Below are 20,187 nucleotides of genomic sequence, written 5' to 3'. Positions count from 1 at the left end.
ACAAACATTATGGATACAAATAGGATTATATAAACATTAGGAACACAAATAGAATTTACCCCAAACGTTAGACACAAAAACAATACTTTATTACTCTATAATTTTTTTTATGCTCGTTTAAAAGTTGCGAATTCGAATCTCCTCCTAATATTCCAAAAAAAAAAAAAAACATGCACATGAAATATATATATATTTACAAATTACAAACCAGCCAATAGAGTGAAGAAACCTTATACTTGTCCGTTAACAAAGATAATTATCCATTTTAATTTACTATACAGACAAATTTAATGTCATAAAATCCTAAGGATAAGTGAGAGCGAGTCACACAAACCACTGCTTCTATTTTTTTTTTTTCACTCCTTCTTGTTCATGAAGCATGCGTGATATATTTATATAATTATATATGCTATTTTCTAGAGCCTCTGATTAATTTACCACTAATATATACATAAAACCAAGAACAAACAATTTTTTTTTTTTTTGCTGTTATATAAGGTTAAACGAGAGGTAGAAGAAACCACTGTTGGTTCCTATAGCTATATATACATACTCTTCTCATTGGATGAACAGTGTTGTGTTTTTTGGTGCATATTAGAAGAAGATGGAGAACTCAACTAGAGAGGTGTGTTTTAATAATAAAGAAGAGGTGGCAGCACCACTACTAGTGAAAAAGAGTATCAATGGAGGAGTAGTATCATCAGAGAGTGCATTCTTGAAAGAGTTGAAGAGGGTGAGCTCCATGGCGGCACCAATGGTGGCTGTCACGGTGTCTCAGTACCTTCTGCAAGTGGTTTCACTCATGATGGTGGGACACCTTGGTGTTCTTGTTTCCTTCTCTGGGGTTGCCATTGCTTCCTCTTTTGCCGAAGTTACTGGCTTCAGTGTCCTTGTATGTAATCTCTTCTTCCTTCTCCATCCTCTTGCATTCTTCTTTCTTTTTTTTTTCTTTTGAAACTTTTTGCTTCTACTCCCTCTCTAAAAAGAAAGTATATGTCTGAGTCTCGCGAGAAGAAATGGATCTTCTCCAGCTTTTTTAACACTTGACAAGATATAGTGTAATTTCTCGTCTTTGATTCTTTTAAGTGGGACTATAAATAAATAAGAGAGAGTAATAAATGATTAGATTAAGCACAGGAGAGGATCCACTACCCCAGAACCAATACCTAAAAGTATATGTCTGTTACAGGTCTCTCAAAATCTTGTAACTCATTACATTGGTGTTTTTATTGAGAGTAAGACAAACTCTTCTGCCCGGAGAGTTTGTCTTACAAGAACTTGGACTCTCTCGTCGTATGAGCTAACTTTTGTGGTGATGGTTTAAGATTCTTCCAAGGTCTTGTAGCTCGTTACAATGTTGAGGCGATGATCCTACTCGAGAAGGATAGAAATGGTGGTTTCTAGTTGTTAGAGAGAGGGCATTAGTTTTGATCGGTTAGTACACGGTATTAACATGATTAATTATAATAATCATTAATTGAATTGCTTGGTTTAATTCTACAGCTAATTTATCCATAACCTATCAGAACCCAGATTAAAATGGGAAACCATAGATTTCTGTAGTTAAGCTAATTGATTCTTGTTTGGAACATTAAAATCTAATATTCTATGGGCTAACATGGAAGTGATTTGATGCATAAGCCTGTTCCATTAAACTACTGTGCTATTTTATCAAACACTTGGTGTGCATAATGTTCTTGTTGATTAACATAACCATGATCTTTTCTTTCTGAAAAATTGATTGCAGTTAGGGATGGCTGGTGCATTGGAAACACTATGCGGGCAAACGTATGGTGCAGAAGAATTCAGGAAGCTAGGGAACTATACCTGCTGTGCAATCATCACTCTGATCTTGGTTTGTGTTCCAATAACTCTGATGTGGATTTTCACTGATAAAATTCTCATGCTGTTTAGTCAAGACCCTGCGATTTCTCATGCAGCAAGGGCCTACTGCATACACCTGATTCCTGCGCTCTTCGGCTACGCGGTACTTCAGTCCCTTATCCGTTACTTCCAGACTCAGAGTATGATCTTTCCCATGGTCTTCACTTCAATTGCATCTCTCTGTATGCATGTTCCTATTTGTTGGTATCTCGTCTTTAAATCTGGGATGGGTCACGTTGGTGCCGCGTTAGCCATTGGAATTTCGTATTGGATCAATGTTATCGCTCTTGGTTTCTATATCCAGTATTCTTCGGCTTGTTCAAAAACCAAGATTGTGTTTTCTAGAAACGCTTTGCTTAGCATTGCAGAGTTCTTCCAATATGCTATCCCCTCTGGACTCATGTTTTGGTAAATATTGTTCATGTGACTAACCATTTTGTTTTGCATCCCATGTGTTTGATAAAATGTCATTCGTCTATTTTTTTGTTTTTTCTTCATATCATGAACCAATTTCAATGTTTTCATTTGTGTGTGTGTGTGTTAGTTTTGAATGGTGGTCATTTGAGCTGCTTACGTTGCTTGCTGGACTCTTGCCTAATCCGCAACTCGAAACCTCGGTTCTTTCGGTCTGGTATGTGGAATTCAGTTGCTAAAGTAATATAACTCGAGATTTGATCTTCTAATTTGTATGAAACTCTTGCTTGCAGCCTTAACATAACTACATTGCATTACTTCATTCCTTATGCTGTTGGAGCTTCTGCAAGGTTTGTAGCATTCTGTTGAATTCATTCTGATTATGTAGCATTGCTCTTATGATGTCACCTAATAATCTGCTAAATTACAAGGTATATTTAAATATTTGCATGATCTTGAATTTGTTTTTCAGTACAAGAGTTTCAAATGAATTAGGAGCAGGGAATCCAAAGTCGGCTCAAGGGGCGGTTCGAGTGGTTGTGATAATAGGCATTGCAGAGGCATTCATTGTCAGCACTTTCTTCATCTTTTTCCGGAACATAGTTGGATATGCTTATAGCAATGATGAGGCAGTTGTGGACTATGTTGCTAGCATGGTTCCCCTTCTTTGCATGTCAGTTAGTGCAGATAGCATAATGGGAACACTTTCTGGTGAGTTTATTTCAATCTTGTTTTGCAGAAAAGAAACTTTGATTCGGATATGCAGCCATATATATAGCTTCAATTGTTTTGTATGTGTGTCTATATATACATGCAGGGGTTGCAAGAGGTGGAGGATTTCAGCAGATAGGAGCTTATGTAAATCTTGGAGCCTATTATCTTGTTGGGGTTCCTTTAGCATTGTTCTTGGGATTTCATCAACAACTAAAAGCTAAAGGGCTTTGGATGGGAATTATATCAGGTTCATGTGTACAAGTTATCATTCTTGCTGTTGTAACAGCATTAACAGATTGGCAGAAAGAGGTTAGTTTTGCTGTTACTGTGACTTATATTTCAATGTATTATTTTGTTCAAGCAAATAGAAACTTAGATCAGAAAAAAGAAATTTTTAATCTTCATTTGATCATTTTCTCATTATAGAAAGGCAACTACTCCCATGAAAATGCCAAAAACATCTTCTCATGATAATTTTTGTTTAAAAAGTGTAACTTATTTATTTAGCAACACTTTAAATAAAGGTAACACTTTTACTTCAAATAAAATCAAGCCCTACAATCTATCATCCAATGGTCAAAATGATGTATTTTCACATGATGATAATCATTAAATCTTTATTGGAGTAGCTACCTTATAGAAATATTGGGGAAAAAACCTATTTAAAGAATGAAATACATACAAAAACAGAAAAAAAATATATTCTAAGATAATTCTTTTCTAATTTTAAAAAATTACAGGCATAAAGAAAAAAATAATGTTATCTTATATTTATTTGCAAGATTTAAATATATATATATATATATATGAGTTATCTTCGAATCACGACCTTTATGTTTTGTAGCCACTTTTTTTAACACCATTTTTGTGTGGAATGAAGTTGGTAGTAATAAAAGACAACTAACGCTGAAAAATTGTATTTTTTTTTTTTTTGGTTATTGCAGGCAACAAAAGCAAGGCAGAGAATAGTTGAGAGATCAATTAAAACTCATAATAATGGATTGGTATAAAGTTTTGAGAAAACCGGAAAGAAATAAAAGAGTGGAAGAGATATTATTCAAGTACTGATAGTCTCTTCTTATTTTTTTAATTTTAACGGTTTATTCACTGACTCCTCCAGTGGGAAAATAGAAAATAGAGTTAGAAATGTATCTTTGTGTGTTTTGCTCTTTTTTCTAGTTTTTTTTTTTTTTTTTTGGGTGTGTTAAAGACATTTTTGTTAATGGACTGTGAAGAGATCTAAATATCTAATTATGTTAACAATGCAACTACATGTGTATGTATATATATGAGTCTCTACTGGAATTGTAGCTATGGTATACGTATATGAGAGTGAAAATCAGATGTCAGAAATTTTAATGTCATGGTTCGGTTACATGGATTCTGGATTTGGTCTATCAAATTTTTCCATCATTATTTTGTTTCCACTAATTATATAATGTAAAACATTACATGATTGATTTCTTTTTTAATGACAAGGAGTTCTGTGATTGTAGATAATGAAAATTAATATTATTACTATCTACTTTGCTGTTTTCTGTTTTGTCTTTTTGCTACAGTTCAATATAGTCTTGTCCTCAGGATTTTTCAATTCTTTTTAATGGTTGTGCCAAGTTGGTTTTTATTTCATCTTCTTCACACAAGAATAATAATTGCACATGCATGTTTTCATAATTGCTTTATAGCCAGATCAGCATTTTTCTTATTCAAATCAAGTCAAAATCTCACTTTGGATTTCAGACATTGCCTTTTTGTCTTTCACAAAATAAATGTTGGCTTACTTAGCCTTCATTAATTATCTCTGTTAGAACTTAGAAGTAAAAGGTTATTTTATTCCATGACTGTCGAGTAATATATATTATCTCCCAAAATTGGTTTTGACGCCATCAGTAAGACTAAAATTTTTAGCCTTATTATAAACAGAAGTCTTTTTTATATTATTATTATTATTATTATTCATGCCACAAAACAGGAGAATTAAAATATATATATGAAATTGCAACAAACTGGAAATATACAAATTCATTACAATCTTACTATTTTTATGAGCAAGTATCTAAATTATCTTCGGTGGATGACTCACTTCATAATCATATAGATTAATGTTCATCCAGCTTGGTTCTTCCTAGTTCCTATATATATCTCGAACAACTCATTCCTGCAAGTTTCTGAGTGCCATGCACGGCACATACACACAACCGTATATAGAAATTCATCATCAACAATTTAATTTTAATACAGTGTGAGACTACCATACAATAATATCATTGATCCACTCATTTCAATAATATACAAGTTTTGATTGGAGTTGTTTAATTGACTCTTTTTGGACTGTTTCTCTTTTTCTACGTGTCTTGTACGATAAATATGGTTGTAGATAAGTTCGCCAAAATAGATGTTTTGTCCCAGTGCGCTTTCTTGGTAATGAAAGATCCTCCCAATAATATGTGGGGCAATTCTATCGTCCTATGAGTTAGGTGTCTAAATTTTACTTAATTTTTTTTAATAAGTTTTAATTTTTTAAAAATTATTTATTTTTATATTTTTAAATTAAATATTAATTTTTAATTTTATTAATAAATAAGTACCATTTTTTACACACCGTAACATTCACCTAATATATATACTTTATAATATTTTTAATTAATTTTTATGGTTTATTCATTGTCTATCAATCAAAATATCAAACAATGTAGTTAAGTTTCATACTATTATTTTAACAAGAGAACGTTTTGTAAATCAATATTACATATACCTAACATCGTAACCAACATTTAACATAAGAAAAAAAATTCTACAATTTTAAGAACCTTTGAAATTCAATTAAAAGAAATATTTGAAATTTAATTTTAAAAACTTCATCTTTAGTGAAGGTCATATTAAAGGTCATACTATATTTATTTGACAACATGTTATTATGTTGGCTGAAATTGACGGTTATAATATTAATTTTTTAATATTATTTTTTTATTAATTACAAAAATAAAATAATATTTTATATTGCCAAATTATCAGAATTAAACCCATTTCCAAATCCTCACTAACAATTCTAATACTTCAAAACTTAAAAAAAAAAAAGTCATATTTGAGGGATAGCAACCAACATTATTGTCCCTGGATTATCCCATTAAGTAGATGAGATATAATGATAAAGATGTTTATCTCAAAGTAAACCACACCAAATTTAAATTGGTGAATTCTATGGTGTTTAATTTATTTAAAAAATTAAAAATTAATATTTAATTTAAAAAATATAAAAATAAATAATTTTTAAAAAATTAAAATTTATTATAAAAGATAAATTAAACAAAATTTAAACAATAACTCGTAGATGCGATAGAATTTGCCATTTGAATTTTAAGTTTTTAACAGTATTGGCTAGATTAGTATATGTGAGTGAGTGTGTGAGATGTCACTAACACAAGCTCCACCAAGTCACGAACCATGCATTATTGTTTAACAGTATTATCTACAATTACTAACATAAGAGCCATGATTATTCCCATATTCCCAATGAATGAATCCTACACATATATATCATCCATAAACAGTTAAACACGGCAGACGTCACTGTATGATGTGTCATAAGGAAACAGGGTGGTGTTGTAAAAATGAAATGTCAAATGAGGTTATTTAAGGATAAAAAACGGAAATAAGTCCGGTGGGAAGAAATAACATGAATCAGCCAAACTGAAAATTGCTTCACGAATGAGCCAAAGTACATTACTATATAATTCGAATAAGCTTGGTTCGAATTACAAAAACACATAATTCGAACCAAGGTAGCTCGAATAATGATGGAATACGTGATGAATGTAATTCGAACCTATATGGTTCGAACTAGAATTGAGAATAATTCAAACTAGGAGAATTCGAATTACACGTTTGGACGCTTCACCAAGTAATTCGAACCTAGTTGGTTCGAATTAGTCAAAGTTTGCCTCGAATAGTAATTCGAACTGGGCTGGTTCGAATTACACAGGTCTCCGCTATATAAGGAATTCGAATCAGCCTCATTCGAACCACGTTTCCATTCTCATACCCCACCAAATCCCAGAAAAACGACCCAGATTTGATCCGACAAAGACTCGAACAGAATACTCAGCCGATGGGGGACAATCCGGAAAGGCTATATCGGTTGGACGGAGTTGCTCATATAGCCGGGGTCATCAACGACGAGGTTAGTTGATAGAAAACTTTGTGCTAGCGGTTTATCTAAGTTAGTGGTTTTGCATGCGGTTTTAGTGACGGTTTATCCTAGTGGTATTGCAAGTGGTTTATTTGAGAGGTTTTGCATGCGGTTTAGTTGGTGGTTTATGTTAGTGATTTTTGTTAGTTGTTTAGCATGCGGTTTTAGTTGGTGGTTTAGTTGGTGGTTTATGTTTGTGGTTTTATGTTAATGGTTTTGTATGCAGTTTTGTTGATGATTTATGTTGGCGGTTTATTTTGGTGGTATTAGAAGTGGTTTATTATGTGATTTTGTGTGCGGTTTATGATAGTGGTTTTGCATGTGGTTTTTGTAAGTGGATTTGTATGCCCTTGCGCTGTCGGAGACTCAGCCGAATTAACCATGTGCACCCATTCCCGAACTCAGAACACTTGCCCACATACCGGCGATAGTCAGACTCCACTACCTTGTACTGTACCCCTCGGCGGATGCTGTAAGTCTTCACACTTAACAGGGCCCCATCTTTATCCTAAAATTACTGACCAACCTGGAACTCTGTCAGACCAGCAGTCCCTTCCGCATGTCTAACTCCAAATCAAGCAGGCTGCCCAGAAACCCCCTCCTGCCTCATGGCATCCAAGTCCAAAGAGAAAAAATGTGGTGGATACTGCTGTGTTCCAGAGCTAGAACCACCTCCCATCCCGGCAGGCTCACTCGCTCCAATATCATCGCCACTGTCATCATCAATCATATTCGGCTCGACATCATTGTCCTCTGGATCACCCAACAATCCCTCTCTAACCCCAGGCGGTGCAGCACGCTGTAAAGAGGTCGACAGAAATTCCCCTGTTCCGACCTCGTCGCCTACACTGCTGTTGAGATCAACAGCGAACGAAGGTGAGGCGACAGGTTGGACGGGTGGCTCATACGCAGGGACAGAAGAAGAAGCAACAGCAGGTCTGGAGCTAGAACCGGCTGCCGTGGCTAAAGTGGTGGTATTCCGGTTCGAACCCCCTGAGCTGGATACCACATCAACCAACTTTGCCAACAGTTCTGGTATCCTTACTTCTGGAAACTGCCGGCGACAATGAAACATGACCTGTAAGTCCTCATCACTCCCGATCGTGAAATAATCATACCAAGTTTCAGCAGTACAGACCTAACAAGGTCATCGTAGCTCGTCGTAGGTCTCATGATAATACAAAGAGGATCCTTATCGGTGAACTTCACACCGGAACGAGTTTTCATCTTAATCGATCCTCTGTGGTGAACCAACACCACAAAACTCTCCTCACTAGCCATCTTACCCCCTTTAATGAGAGCAACTCACGTTTACAACCATATATATACAGGTCTGGTGCTCACTAATTTGAACCAGCCTGGTTCGAAATATGGTTTGTGTAATTCGAACCAACCTGGTTTGAATTACTTTGGGAAGCTTCCACTTATATAATTCGAACTCATCTAGTTCGAATTATCTATGTTTTTAGTTCGAACTAAGCTGGTTCGAATTAGTCTGAATTTTGCTAAACAATTCGAGCTGATTCGGTTCGAATTATATACAAATACAACTCGAACTAAGCTGGTTCGAATTGCATAGAGAAGTGCTTTGGTTGATTGATGAAGAAATTTTCAAGTTGGCGGATTTATGTAATTTCTGGCCTCCCTTGGCTTATTTCTGTTTTTATCCCTTATTTAAATAGTAGATATTATTATTATTAGGGATAAATATTATTTTAGTCCCTAATATTTAAGGTTAGAATTGAAACCGTCCCTTGTAAAGTCTCACATCGGTTGAAGAGGGGAACAAAGCATGCTTTATAAGGGTGTGGATACCTCTTCCTAGCATGACGCATTTTGACGAGTGAGTGTGGAGAATTTCGGCTATCATCCCTATCGTCAAAGGAAAAACTGTGAGGCCTTGTGTGCCAAAACGGACAATATCGTGCTAGCGGGTGATCTGGACTATTACATCCCTAACGTAATTTTTTATTTAGAATCGTCCTTAATGTTTTATTTCGTATTAAAATCGTCATTTTTAATAATTTTTTTAATTTTATTACTAAATTACCCCTATTCTAATAAAAAAATTATAAAATTAAAAAAAAGAAAAGACACGAGGGAGAGGGGAGAAAGGGAAAGGGGAAAGGACGCGTGGGGGGATGGTGCCGGCGAAACTTGGAGCTGCCGTCGCGAGCCAGAGAGAAAGCTTATGCTTTTGCACCGCTACTCCTCGCTGCCTCGCTACTGCACCTCACCGCTTCTGCTTCTTGCTTCGGCTTCTGTTTTTGCTTCGTCTTCTACTTTATCTTATGCTTCTTGTTTCTGTCTCTGCTTTTCGCTTCTACTTGAGCTTCTGCTTCTGCTTCTACTTCTTCTTGGTGTGCTTCTGCTTCTACTTCTAATCTGATTTTGATTTGTTATTTTGTGATTTCATCATTGTTGTGTGTTGATTTGGTTGTTGAATTTGATGTTATTATTTCTGGATTTGAATAATGTTTTAGTTGTTAGTGTTATTGAATCTGATTATTAGTATTTGTTGAATCTGGATTTGAATAATGAATTTGTTCATCATAATCCCTAATTTTCTAATTTTTATTGTTGGTTTTGTTCTTGTTCTTATTTCTGGATTTCTGGATTGCTATTGTTTTTTTTTTTGTTTTTAAATTTTTTATTTCTCCCTAATTTTTGTTCTTGTTCTTGTATTTGATTTCTTGGTAATTAAATTTATAAATTTTTTATTTTTGTAATTGAAGATGAATTTGGATATTTTTAATTCTTGTAATTGAATTTTGTTAACTGTATTTAAAAATTTGAAATTTTAAGTTTTGTTAATGGAAGAAGAAGAAGAACAAGAAGAATGAAATAGTGGGAAAAAGGGTATTTTTGTCATTTAAAAAAAATTATTTAAAAGATTGATTTTAAAATCAATTACAACATTAAAGGTGATTCTAAATAAAAAATTACGTAAGGGACGATTTTGATTTTAACTCTAAATATTAGAGATCAAAACAATACTTATCCCTTATTATTATTATTATTATTATTATTATTATTATTATTATTATTATTATTATTATAAGAAATTGTAATTTACTACGCACCGTAAACTTAGTGAAATTTTTAATTTAATTAATACAAGTGATGACAATGCAAGGAACGTACCCGTTTGGCCACATATTACATATACGAGAAAAATATGGCATTTTTTGGTGAAGGTAAGATTTGTTTCGAGATAGGACATAGATTAAATTAGGAGGAACAATGTGTATTTTAAAAGGAATTTGTCTTCAAACATGACAAAGAGACAATATATATGCATTATTCATTTTTTTTTTTACTTTAGGAATTAATATTATATTACAAATAATAATCAGAATTTACACACCTAATTAAATAATGTAGAATTGCAGATAGAGTTGGTGATATATCTAAACTAGAGTAGGTATTTCTTCATTTCAAAGCTAAAAGAAGTATCTAGAATTATCTATTTTTAAATATGAAGTGTACTGTAAATTAATTATTAATTATAATAATTAAAAAGACCACGTGGATATCATTTCGATCTTTTCTAGTTCGTCTTTTTCGTGAAGTAATTAAAAAAAATCATCATACATAGACCATAGTAGATACAAGATTAGGGAAACATCAAGCATGTGTTGGAAACCAAGTGTCCCTATGGATGATGAGTAGTTAATTTGATAATATATTTTTTTTTAAAATAATTAACATCAGATGAATTATTTAACATGTATATGTTTGTTAAATACTATTATAATTATTAAGAAAGGATATGCCTAGTTGTAGAAAAATTATGCTCAAGAATATGCCAAGTTGCCAACGAATAATTTTCACAAATCACAAGAAAATGGTGTATTGGGATTGTGCTTAAAAGAAAAAACAACGAAAGAAATTCAACAAACAAAAGACTGACAGAAAATAAAACGTTGCTAATGAAAACTCAAAACCCTAGACTAGGGTATAAAAATAAAAGACACGTGATTTACCTTCTTTTTTTATTTTATTTTATTTTATTTTTTTTTGGACGTGGTCTTGGACCAGCCATACAACCCGGCCTAAGGCACCAGAAGCTAAAAGACCCGCATCGAAACCTAAACCCAAGCCCGACCTGGACACAACCTTACCCAGTCTGGTCTTCTCCCTCCTTCACGACAAGCTCTCTACCGTTTTGTTCTTCTCCTTCCAACCATGGTGCATGTTCCTGATTCGAGCTCCTCCTCTCCCCAATGACTATGGCTTCCCTTATCCTGAGGTTTTTCTGTTGAATTAGGCCCCTACTGCGGCTCATCTCGGATGTCTGTTTCTTATGTACCTCCCCTGTCCTCCGTTAAATCGCCGACCCGCGCGCCACTCCTCCCTCGATAGCCTTCCACTGGATCTGCCGTGAAGCCTGTGCTGAATTATTGGGTTGACCATCGTTACCCCATCTCCGGCGTACCACCTTCTGTGACTCTGCCCGATCGACCGCGCCTCCTCCTCCATCCTTGTGTGTCCTGTCGGAGGCTACTTTGTGGCTAACGTTGGTGGGTAGGAGCGCTGCATCGGGACGAAGATTCTCCTTGCTTTTCACTGATGGCTTGTCTCGGGTTTTCGTTCCCACCCCTCCAGGTAACCTCTCTTCTAATTGCAAACCTTGATGGCTGGTTGAAACGAAAATGTTGCTGGCTAGAATCTAAATTACTTGATTCTGTATACCTTGATTATGCTGACATGATGCGAGACTTGCTTCTGATCTGATTGTATTCCTTACTTGATTAGGTGGGTTCATTGTCCACTGTCTCCCAAGGTTATTCCCCGCTGCCATTGCTGCCAGTTGGTGAGCTAATTTGTTGCCATCCCTTGGAGTCCAAGTGGCTCCCACATCTGGAGCCTCGTCCAGCAGTTGGAAAATATCCCGAATGACTGCATCTGCTTCCGCTATAGGCGTTCTAGCCTTGATTGCTTGAACTAGAGGTAAGCTATCTGTTTCAATTATGCAATTGGGTATTTGAAGATTCTTAATGAGAATGAGTGCTTCTCTGTATGCTTGAGCTTCCGTTGTTAATGGTGATATTGTCTTGAATGTTGCTGTTGCCCCAGTGATGACCTTTCCTTGCCAGTCCCTTACTACCGCTGCTAGAGCTGCCGTACCCGTATCCTTGTGGAAAGCTGTGTCTGTGTTCACTTTCGGCCTATTCTTTGGCGGCGGTCTCCAGGTAATCCTCTTTTTCACTCCGCCCCTGCCTGTCTCTGGTATGTTTGCTGTAGTAGATCCTGTGTTGCCTTGTGAAATTCTGCTGTCAGATATTCTGATTGGATTATTACCTTTTGTGGGTTGATTTCTGTTTGCTGGAATATATGCTGGTTCCTTGCTTTTCAAATGCACCAACAAACACATTCGAGCTTGCATAAAATTTTTCCTTGTTCACTCCCTGTTTCAGTCTTTATTCTTCTGATTTTCTCCATCATCCATTCTCCAAAACTTCTTACATTATAGGCCGTAGGCACAACTTGTATGCTTGATCCGAACCATACTGCTCTAGTCCACGGACACAATAATAGGGCATGTTCAATTGTTTCATCCTCTTTCTGGCATATGCTGTATGAGGGCGTCGTTGTAATTCTCCGCTGATGCAGAATCGCATTTACTGGCAGAATTCTGTGCACTGCTTTCCATAAAAACATCCTGACCTTTTGTGGCACCGGTAGTCTCCATATAGCCTCCCAAACCTCCTTTCAATCCTGACTAGTCGAAGCCTTGCAGATTCTTCCTTCTTCCCTCGAATCCTTCTCCTCTTTAGCGACATGGTAACCGGTTCTCACGGTATACTGTCCATAATTTCTGTGCTACCAAATAAAATAACCCTTTTTATTGATCAGGCTAATAGGAGTTTTGATTATTAGTTCAGCTACACTTCCATGAAATATTTCTTTAATTTTGTTCCTATCCCAACCCTCCCCTTCTCTAATCAGCTCACTCAGTTTTCTAATACCTCATTCCCCGCCTCTTCCCAACTTTCCTAACCCTGCCACCCAATTGTCTTCCCAAATATCTACCTCCGCTCCATTTCCTATACTCCAACTTCCTTTCCTTCTAAGGAAATCCCTTCCCTCCAGCAAGCTCTTCCATATCCATGATGCGTTCCTTCCTTCATCCGCCTCCCATAGGCTGCAGTTTGGGTAATAAATAGCCTTTAGCGTCCGAACCCATATAGCATCCTCCTCTTTTAACATCCTCTATGCTTGTTTAGCCAGGTGTGCTATGTTTTGGCATTCTAAATCCTTGAATCCCAAACCTCCATTTGATTTGCTCCTTGTCATTTTTGCCCAACTCTTCCAGTGAATGCTTCTCTCCTTTCCATTGCTTCTCCACCAGAATTTGGCTATTGCTGCTTCAATTCTTACAAAAGGATTTGGGAAATTTAATGAGGTTCATGGCGTAGACAAGAATCACCTATATTACTGCTTTTATCAAGACTTCCTTTCCGGCTTGATTTAATAGCTTCTCTTTCCATCCTTGCATCTTATCCAGCATCTTCTCCTGTATCCACTCCAATGCCTTATTCTTGGATCTTCCCCATCTTGGTGGTAGCCCTAGGTATCTTCCCGGATCATCCCATGATGCCATTCCAGTGATCTCCTCAATGTTCATCCTCCTTTGTATTGATACCTGCCTTCTAAATATCAGCCCGGACTTGTTAGTGTTAATTCTCTGTCCTGATGCCTCTGTATATTTGTTTATAATTTGAATAAGCTGATAAATTTCCTCTTCTTGTGCCCCTGCAAAAATAATACAATCATCAGCAAATAAAAGATGAGTAATGACCGGTGCTGTTGGAGCGAGCCTAATTCCAGATATAAGATTTTTCTTCCTCGCCTTATCCATGAGAATAGTAAAACTCTCAGCAGCCAAAATAAATAAATAGGGTGATAATGGATCTCCCTGTCTGAGACCTCTCTACGGAATGATCTTGGTTGATAGCTTGCCATTTATTTTGAACCTATAACTAGCACTTTTCACACAGCTCATCACCAAAGCGATCCAATCTTTGCTAAAACCAAACTCTTCCATTACCCTTTGTAGAAAATTTCATTCTAGCCTGTCATATGCCTTGTTCATATCCAATTTAATGGCTACGTCATTGCTTTCATGATTTCCTTTTTGGTTTAACTTATGAAACGCTTCCTGCACAATTACTATATTGTCCTGTATAAGTCTTCCTTTTACAAAGGCACTTTGAATTGGAGATATAATAGCATCTAATACTCTCCTTAATCTCCCCACCAAGACCCTCGTCACAATCTTGTACATGAAGTTGCAACAGCTTATGGGTCTGAGATGATTCAGGCTTTCCGGTTGACTCGTTTTCGGTATCAACACAACAGTAGTTTCTCCCAAGTCCTCCGGTAATCTGCCTTCCCCAAAAATTTGTTTGACTACCCCATACACTTCTCTACTCAAAATATCCCCGTGTTGTTGAAAAAATATTCCATTTAATCCATCTGGGCCTGGAGCTTTTAAGCCTCCCATGCTAAACACCGCTTCCTTTATTTCTTCATCAGTGATGATCGCCATTAACTCCTCATTCATCTCTCTCATGACTCTTTTCGGAATTTCTGTTACGCACTCCTCCAGGTTCCTATTTCCTTCAGAAGTAAAGAGCTTAGTGAAATGTCTTTCCACCAATCTCATAATATTTGCTTCCCCTTGAATCCACTGTCCAGTCTCATCTCTCAGTTTGTTAATTCTATTCTTAATTCTTCTCTGAATAGTAGTCGCATGAAAGAAGGTTGTATTTTTGTCGCCCCACCTTAACCATTTCAGCCTTGACCTTTGCCCCCAATATTTCTCTTCTTGTTTACAGAGCTCTGATATTTGCTTCTTCAATTCTCTTTTCCTTCTTTGCTCCTCTTCCTTCATCTGTGACTCTTGAATTTGATGTAGTTCTATTTTCTTCCTTTCTATTTCTTTATCTTCTCTTTTGAATTTTTTACTGCTTCATTCCATTAACTCCCTTTTGCATCTGTTCCTCTTAATTGTGAATTGGTTCAAACAGTTTCTATTTCCATCTTCTCATTGCCAGCTCCTTTTGATCACCTCTCTGCACTCCTCATGCTCTTCCCAATAGGCCTCAAACCTGAAATCCTTTTTTATCCGAACTCGCCGCTGTGTGTCCAAAATTAAAGCACAATGATCCGAGGTAACAGCCGGAGAAGCTCTTAAGGTGACATTCTGGTATATTTGCAACCATTTCTAATTCAATAACACTCTATCTAGTCTTTTCCTAGTGATAACATTATTTCTAGGATTACTAAACCAAGTGTACTTACTACCCTTGAGGTCAATATCTATTAAGCCATTATCATCTACGAACCTTCTAAATGTTTCAAGATAAATTTTTGGTTGGGGATGAATACCTACCTTCTCATCTTGATTTAAAATATCATTAAAGCCTCCTAAAAAAGCTTGAGGTACTTCCTTGCTCATGTTGCTTACCGTAAGTTCCTGCCATAATTTCCTTCGCTTCTGGAAAACTGGATTCCCATACACAAAAACACCCAGCCAATTCAAATCATTGTTAATATTAATATTTGCTTTAATGTAATTATCACACCACTCATAAACATTAATGTTAGTATTAGATTTCCATAACAAACTTAGACCGCCGGACAAGCCCCGGGGTTCCACGCAAAACATATAATCAAAATTCAGCTTTCTTCTTACCCTATCCATTTTTTCTTTACTAGCCCTAGTTTCCATTAAAAACACTATTAGCGGCTTTACTTTTTTACATAGCTCATATAACTCAGACATTGTCGGGGCAGTCGCTATTCCCCGACAATTCCAGCTTATAATACTCATGACTGAGGTTGGGGCATGTTAAGGCCTGCCTCCTCAGGCATTTGTATTCCCCTACTTTGCCTAGACACATGTATATCTAACTCAAACTCCCCTGTGTCCAAAGCTGTTTTGTCATTCTTCATTTTCTTGAGCTCCTTGTCCTCCTGATTCTCCTTCCAGTCCTTGTATGTGAGCATTGGCACCTGCCCGTTCTCTCGTTTTCTCTTCAAACTCAACTTCAATTCCAATTTCTTGGCTAACTTTGCTTCCCAATCAGCTTGTTCCTCAGCTGCTTTATCTTCAACTTCATCATTATCACTTGCTAATTCCACATAGTAGACATTTTCACCCAAATTTACATGTTGACTGACTAATTTCATCTCTCTGTTCTTTGCCTCCTTGGATGGTTTGTTCAATTCATCATTTTGCATTCCTCTTTTCACCACTTTCTGGTGAATCTTGCTCTCCATTCTGCCTTTACACGCCTGCTCATCCTTCTTCCTTGCTAACATGAGCCTTTTTTATTCCTGTCCTATGGTTTCTTTTTCTCTTTTATCTTGCTGGCCCAACTTCCAGTCTTCTATTTTGTAGCTGTTCACCTCCATTTTTTCTCTTGGATTTTTATTGAGCCCACTCCCTTCAATGTTCCCTACTTGCAAAGGATTACCGTCTAATATGGGCCCAATATCCTTTCCTAGTCCATTTCTACTTGACTTCTGGGCCTCTTTCCCCTTTTGTCCTTTCTGGGCCTTTGTGTTGCTGGCCCATTCCTTCCTTTCTCTTACCTCCTTGATAATACTTTTAAATTTAAACGCTGCTCCTAGGTCAAGCAGCGTAATCCTGTCATCCTAAAAATCGGGGATTTTCGGTGCTGCCTCTACCTGCTCTTCTGCTTCTGCCATTTCTTCATCTCTCCTTAAATGGTTTTTCCATACGCTTTTTTCCCTGATTTTCTGCTGCGGTGCCTGCTCAGTCCTTATCCTACTTTCCTTAGAACTCTGTTCATCACCACTCTCTCGTCCGGGGCCCATTTGCTCACGCGCTTGTTCCTCCTCTGCTTCCTTCCGTCCATGTTGTTTTGAATTTTCTCCTCTCATGGTTGGACCTGGTCTAATTTGGGTTACTCCCAATCCTGGTGAGTACTTCTTCTTGGAAGGATCCCAGCAAGCCATTGCTATTGGGTTTTTGCACGATTTCTTCTCGTGTCCTAATATACCGCAATTGAAGCAGTAGCTGTCTGGTAGCCTTTCATATTTGAAGAAGACCCACAGTGGTGGCATTTCCTCTCTGTCGAGCCAGAATCCTGTTGGCAGAGCCTTGGTGATGTTGATGCTAACCCTTATCCTCAGATATGATCTCCTAAGAACGCCATCCACTTTTGGATCTTCAGTCTCAGCCAAAACCCCCAGCATCTCTCCGATAACATTGCATGTCTCCTTTTCCATGAGGTCATGTGGGATACCATGCACTTGAATCCAAAACTCCATGAAGTCATGATCCACTTCAAACACAGATTCCCCCTCCCTCCATAGTCTGAGGTTGACCATGTTTCCTTTGACATTCCAAGGGCCATTCTGCATAATCTGCAGCCCTCTCTTCCTGTCCTTAAAGTTGAATAACATCTTTTTTGATCCAATATCAGTAACTGCTACTTCTTGTGGGTTTCCCCACATTCCCAATAATGCATTCTTGTATGTTTTGAAGTTTATCTCTTTCTCACTTATTACCTTTCCTACTACATTTAAGCAGTTTCTCTTGTACCCCAGCTCTCCTGGTTTGTTGAACTTGATGACTTTTCCTTCAATGTTATTCATATAGTGAGACTCTGAACAAACTAGTTGTCTTCTTCAGGTTTCTTGGTGTTGTAGAAAGTTTTGGTTTAATGCTGTATGAATGAGGATATGGCTATATGTGTTTAGAGAAGAAAGGCTCCCTGCTGGAGAAGAACCTGAAGTTCACAGAAGACTCTCCTGATGAGAGAAGAGAAGCTCTCCTATTGAGAGAAGAGAAGCGTCCTGCCCTCCTTTCTTATTTTATTTTAAAACACTGCTTGTGTGTTTTTTTTTTTTTTTTGGTCAAGGTCCAGGCCAAATAGACAAGCCCAAACCACAGCAAATCGGATCCCCAGTCCTATTAACCGACCCGGCGTTGGAAGAGCTCTCCTTCCCCAATCTGCAGCTGTAGCTCCTTACCAGTACCTTATCCCGTTTCTAAAGACTCATTCCTCGCCGTCGCCGTTCTTCCCTCCGTCTCCTGCATCGGCACTTTAGCCTGGATCTTTGCCGGCGGACCTGCTGCTCTCCCCATCGTTCTTCAGACTTCGCCGCCAAGGATTTGTATATGAAGCATGCGATTCACGCCGCCGTCACCCACTTCGTTGCCTTTGCCTACCACCTCGACGTCGCCTGCGTCACTATCGTCGGCCGTAACCTCGCCCACGCCTGTGTCATGGTGCTTGCCTTCCATGCCGCCATCACCTGCGCTTCTGTTTCCGCTCGCAGCGCCGTCGTAGCCCGAATCACCGTTGTTGCTTGATGCCCGAACTTGCTGACATTGAGGAGGTCTTTGTCGGATGGTATCTGTCGCCATCAGTTCTTCTGAAATGCTTGCTGCGATGCCCACAACATATTCTTCCATTGTCGCCCCTGTTGAAGGCATCTTGCCGTCGAGTTTCAATGAAGCTTCTTGCTCATCGCCCGGCCTGAACGGATTGATTTGCTCCCTCTCTTCCTGCGCCGCTGAACCTTGCATTGCGTGAGGTCTTCTTCCATTTTCAAAATTCACCTGTCCTGCCAACCCCGGACCAGTCTGCTGCCATCCTCTTCTGTCTCCGACGGCCAGATTTTTTGTCTTTTGCTGCATTAGTTGGCCCTCGGTTCGACTCCAACGGATACAACTATTCAAGCTCCGAGCCTCTAAAAATGCAATTTGTTTTAGATCTCCCTTCAAATTCCATGTCCAATCTGCCGTTAGTTCATCCTTCAAGCACTTCTTCGCTACTTGATGTGCCAAAAAATTTCCTTCCCTTGGAATCCATGTGAAACCACTTTTTGGGATTTCTGAAACGAAGCATTGAATATCTTTAAGAATTGGTTCTATCTCCCAATCCTGGCCTTCGATTTCACAGCTTGGACTAAGGTGAGACTATCAGATTCTATTATTACTTGCTCTATTTGAAGATTTTTTGCCAAAATTAGTGCTCCTCTAACTGCATGTGCCTCTGCTGCTAGACTAGACGAGACCTTGATCTTCTCTGTTGTTCCGGTGATGATTCTTCCTGTCTGATCTCTGACTACTACCGCTAAGGCACCCTCCCCTGTTTGCTTTTGGTATGCTGCATCAACATTTGCTTTTATCCATTCTCCTTTAGGCGGTCTCCAGGTAGCTTTCCTATCCCTTCGTCTTGATTGAACTGTTGTTTTGGCTTGAGTTGTTTCTTCTGTTCTGTTGGCTGCTTTGAATTCTGATTCCATCATATTTGCTTTTATAATTGTTACTTGTGGGTTGATTTCTGCCTGTTGAAAAGTTGCATTATTTCTTGCTTTCCATATCTCCCAGCACATGAATCCAATCCTGGCCATCCTGATTTCGTTGTCATCTTTGCCCTGTGTCTTTATTTTCCTAAATATCTCCATTAGCCATGCCCCAAAGCTTGTCACTGATTCTTTGGTTGGAAAACAGTGAGATTGTCTCCCGAACCATACTGTTCTTGTCCATGGACAGAGCAGCAGAGCATGCTCAGTCGTTTCCACTTCTTCCATGCAAATTTGACATTTAGGATCCTTAGCAATTCTCTTTTTACATAAATTATAATTGACAAGAATAATATTATGTACTGCTCTCCATAGGAATAATTTAATTTTTTGTGGGATCTGAAGACTCCATATCTCTTTTCATAATTCTCTAAAATCTATACTGGTTGACGGAACATCCCCCTCTTGCTCTGTTAGCTCTTTTTTTGCTGCATAGTAACCCGTTTTAATTGTGTACATTCCATCCCATCTGTAAGGCCATACAAGTATGTCTCCACTATTAGTTAGGCTGATTGGAGTTTACAAAATCTTTTTCTTTATCTCGTGTGGAAATATCTCACTAATCTTTTGTTCATTCCACCGTACATCTTCTGTTAAAAGATCTCTCACTAAGTGAAAGTTAGTATTCTTTC

General features: G+C 37.6%; 2 protein-coding genes across 5 annotated transcripts; one reads left to right on the top strand and one right to left on the bottom strand.

Annotated features, from left to right (window-relative positions):
* The first annotated feature begins 217 nt into the window (after nucleotides 1-217).
* LOC112751448 (protein DETOXIFICATION 14) lies at nucleotides 218-4,280 on the top strand. 4 transcript variants are annotated; one of them, XM_025800598.3, is made up of 8 exons: nucleotides 218-892; nucleotides 1,748-1,855; nucleotides 1,941-2,292; nucleotides 2,429-2,515; nucleotides 2,592-2,648; nucleotides 2,771-3,009; nucleotides 3,116-3,321; nucleotides 3,957-4,280. In XM_025800598.3, the coding sequence occupies exons 2-8, from the start codon at nucleotides 1,777-1,779 to the stop codon at nucleotides 4,020-4,022; spliced, it is 1,086 nt and encodes a 361-aa protein (XP_025656383.1). In that variant the 5' UTR covers nucleotides 218-892; nucleotides 1,748-1,776; the 3' UTR covers nucleotides 4,023-4,280. The 4 variants fall into 4 exon arrangements, with proteins under 4 accessions (XP_025656383.1, XP_025656381.1, XP_025656384.1 ...); XM_025800599.3 differs by lacking the exon at nucleotides 218-892 and adding an exon at nucleotides 1,304-1,434; XM_025800596.3 differs by having other exon boundaries at nucleotides 352-892; nucleotides 1,748-2,292.
* Nucleotides 4,281-13,634: 9,354 nt separating this feature from the next.
* On the bottom strand, nucleotides 13,635-14,066 carry LOC140179438 (uncharacterized). The gene has a single exon (XM_072218321.1). The coding sequence runs from the start codon at nucleotides 14,064-14,066 to the stop codon at nucleotides 13,635-13,637; it is 432 nt and encodes a 143-aa protein (XP_072074422.1).
* Nucleotides 14,067-20,187: the final 6,121 nt, after the last annotated feature.

Source organism: Arachis hypogaea, chromosome 15 (assembly GCF_003086295.3).
Source record: "Arachis hypogaea cultivar Tifrunner chromosome 15, arahy.Tifrunner.gnm2.J5K5, whole genome shotgun sequence".
Taxonomy (NCBI): domain Eukaryota; kingdom Viridiplantae; phylum Streptophyta; class Magnoliopsida; order Fabales; family Fabaceae; genus Arachis; species Arachis hypogaea.
Note: the sequence above shows the minus strand (reverse complement) of the source record. Positions and strands in the feature narration are given on the sequence as shown.

Coding starts and splice junctions, on each gene's coding strand:
- LOC140179438 (XM_072218321.1), bottom strand. CDS start 14,066: ATGGATAAGGCGAGGAAGAAAAATCTTATATCTGGAATTAGGCTCGCT.
- LOC112751448 (XM_025800596.3), top strand. CDS start 605: ATGGAGAACTCAACTAGAGAGGTGTGTTTTAATAATAAAGAAGAGGTG. Junction 2,293..2,428: donor CCCTCTGGACTCATGTTTTG/GTAAATATTGTT, acceptor TGTGTGTGTTAG/TTTTGAATGGTGGTCATTTG. Junction 3,322..3,956: donor TAACAGATTGGCAGAAAGAG/GTTAGTTTTGCT, acceptor TGGTTATTGCAG/GCAACAAAAGCAAGGCAGAG.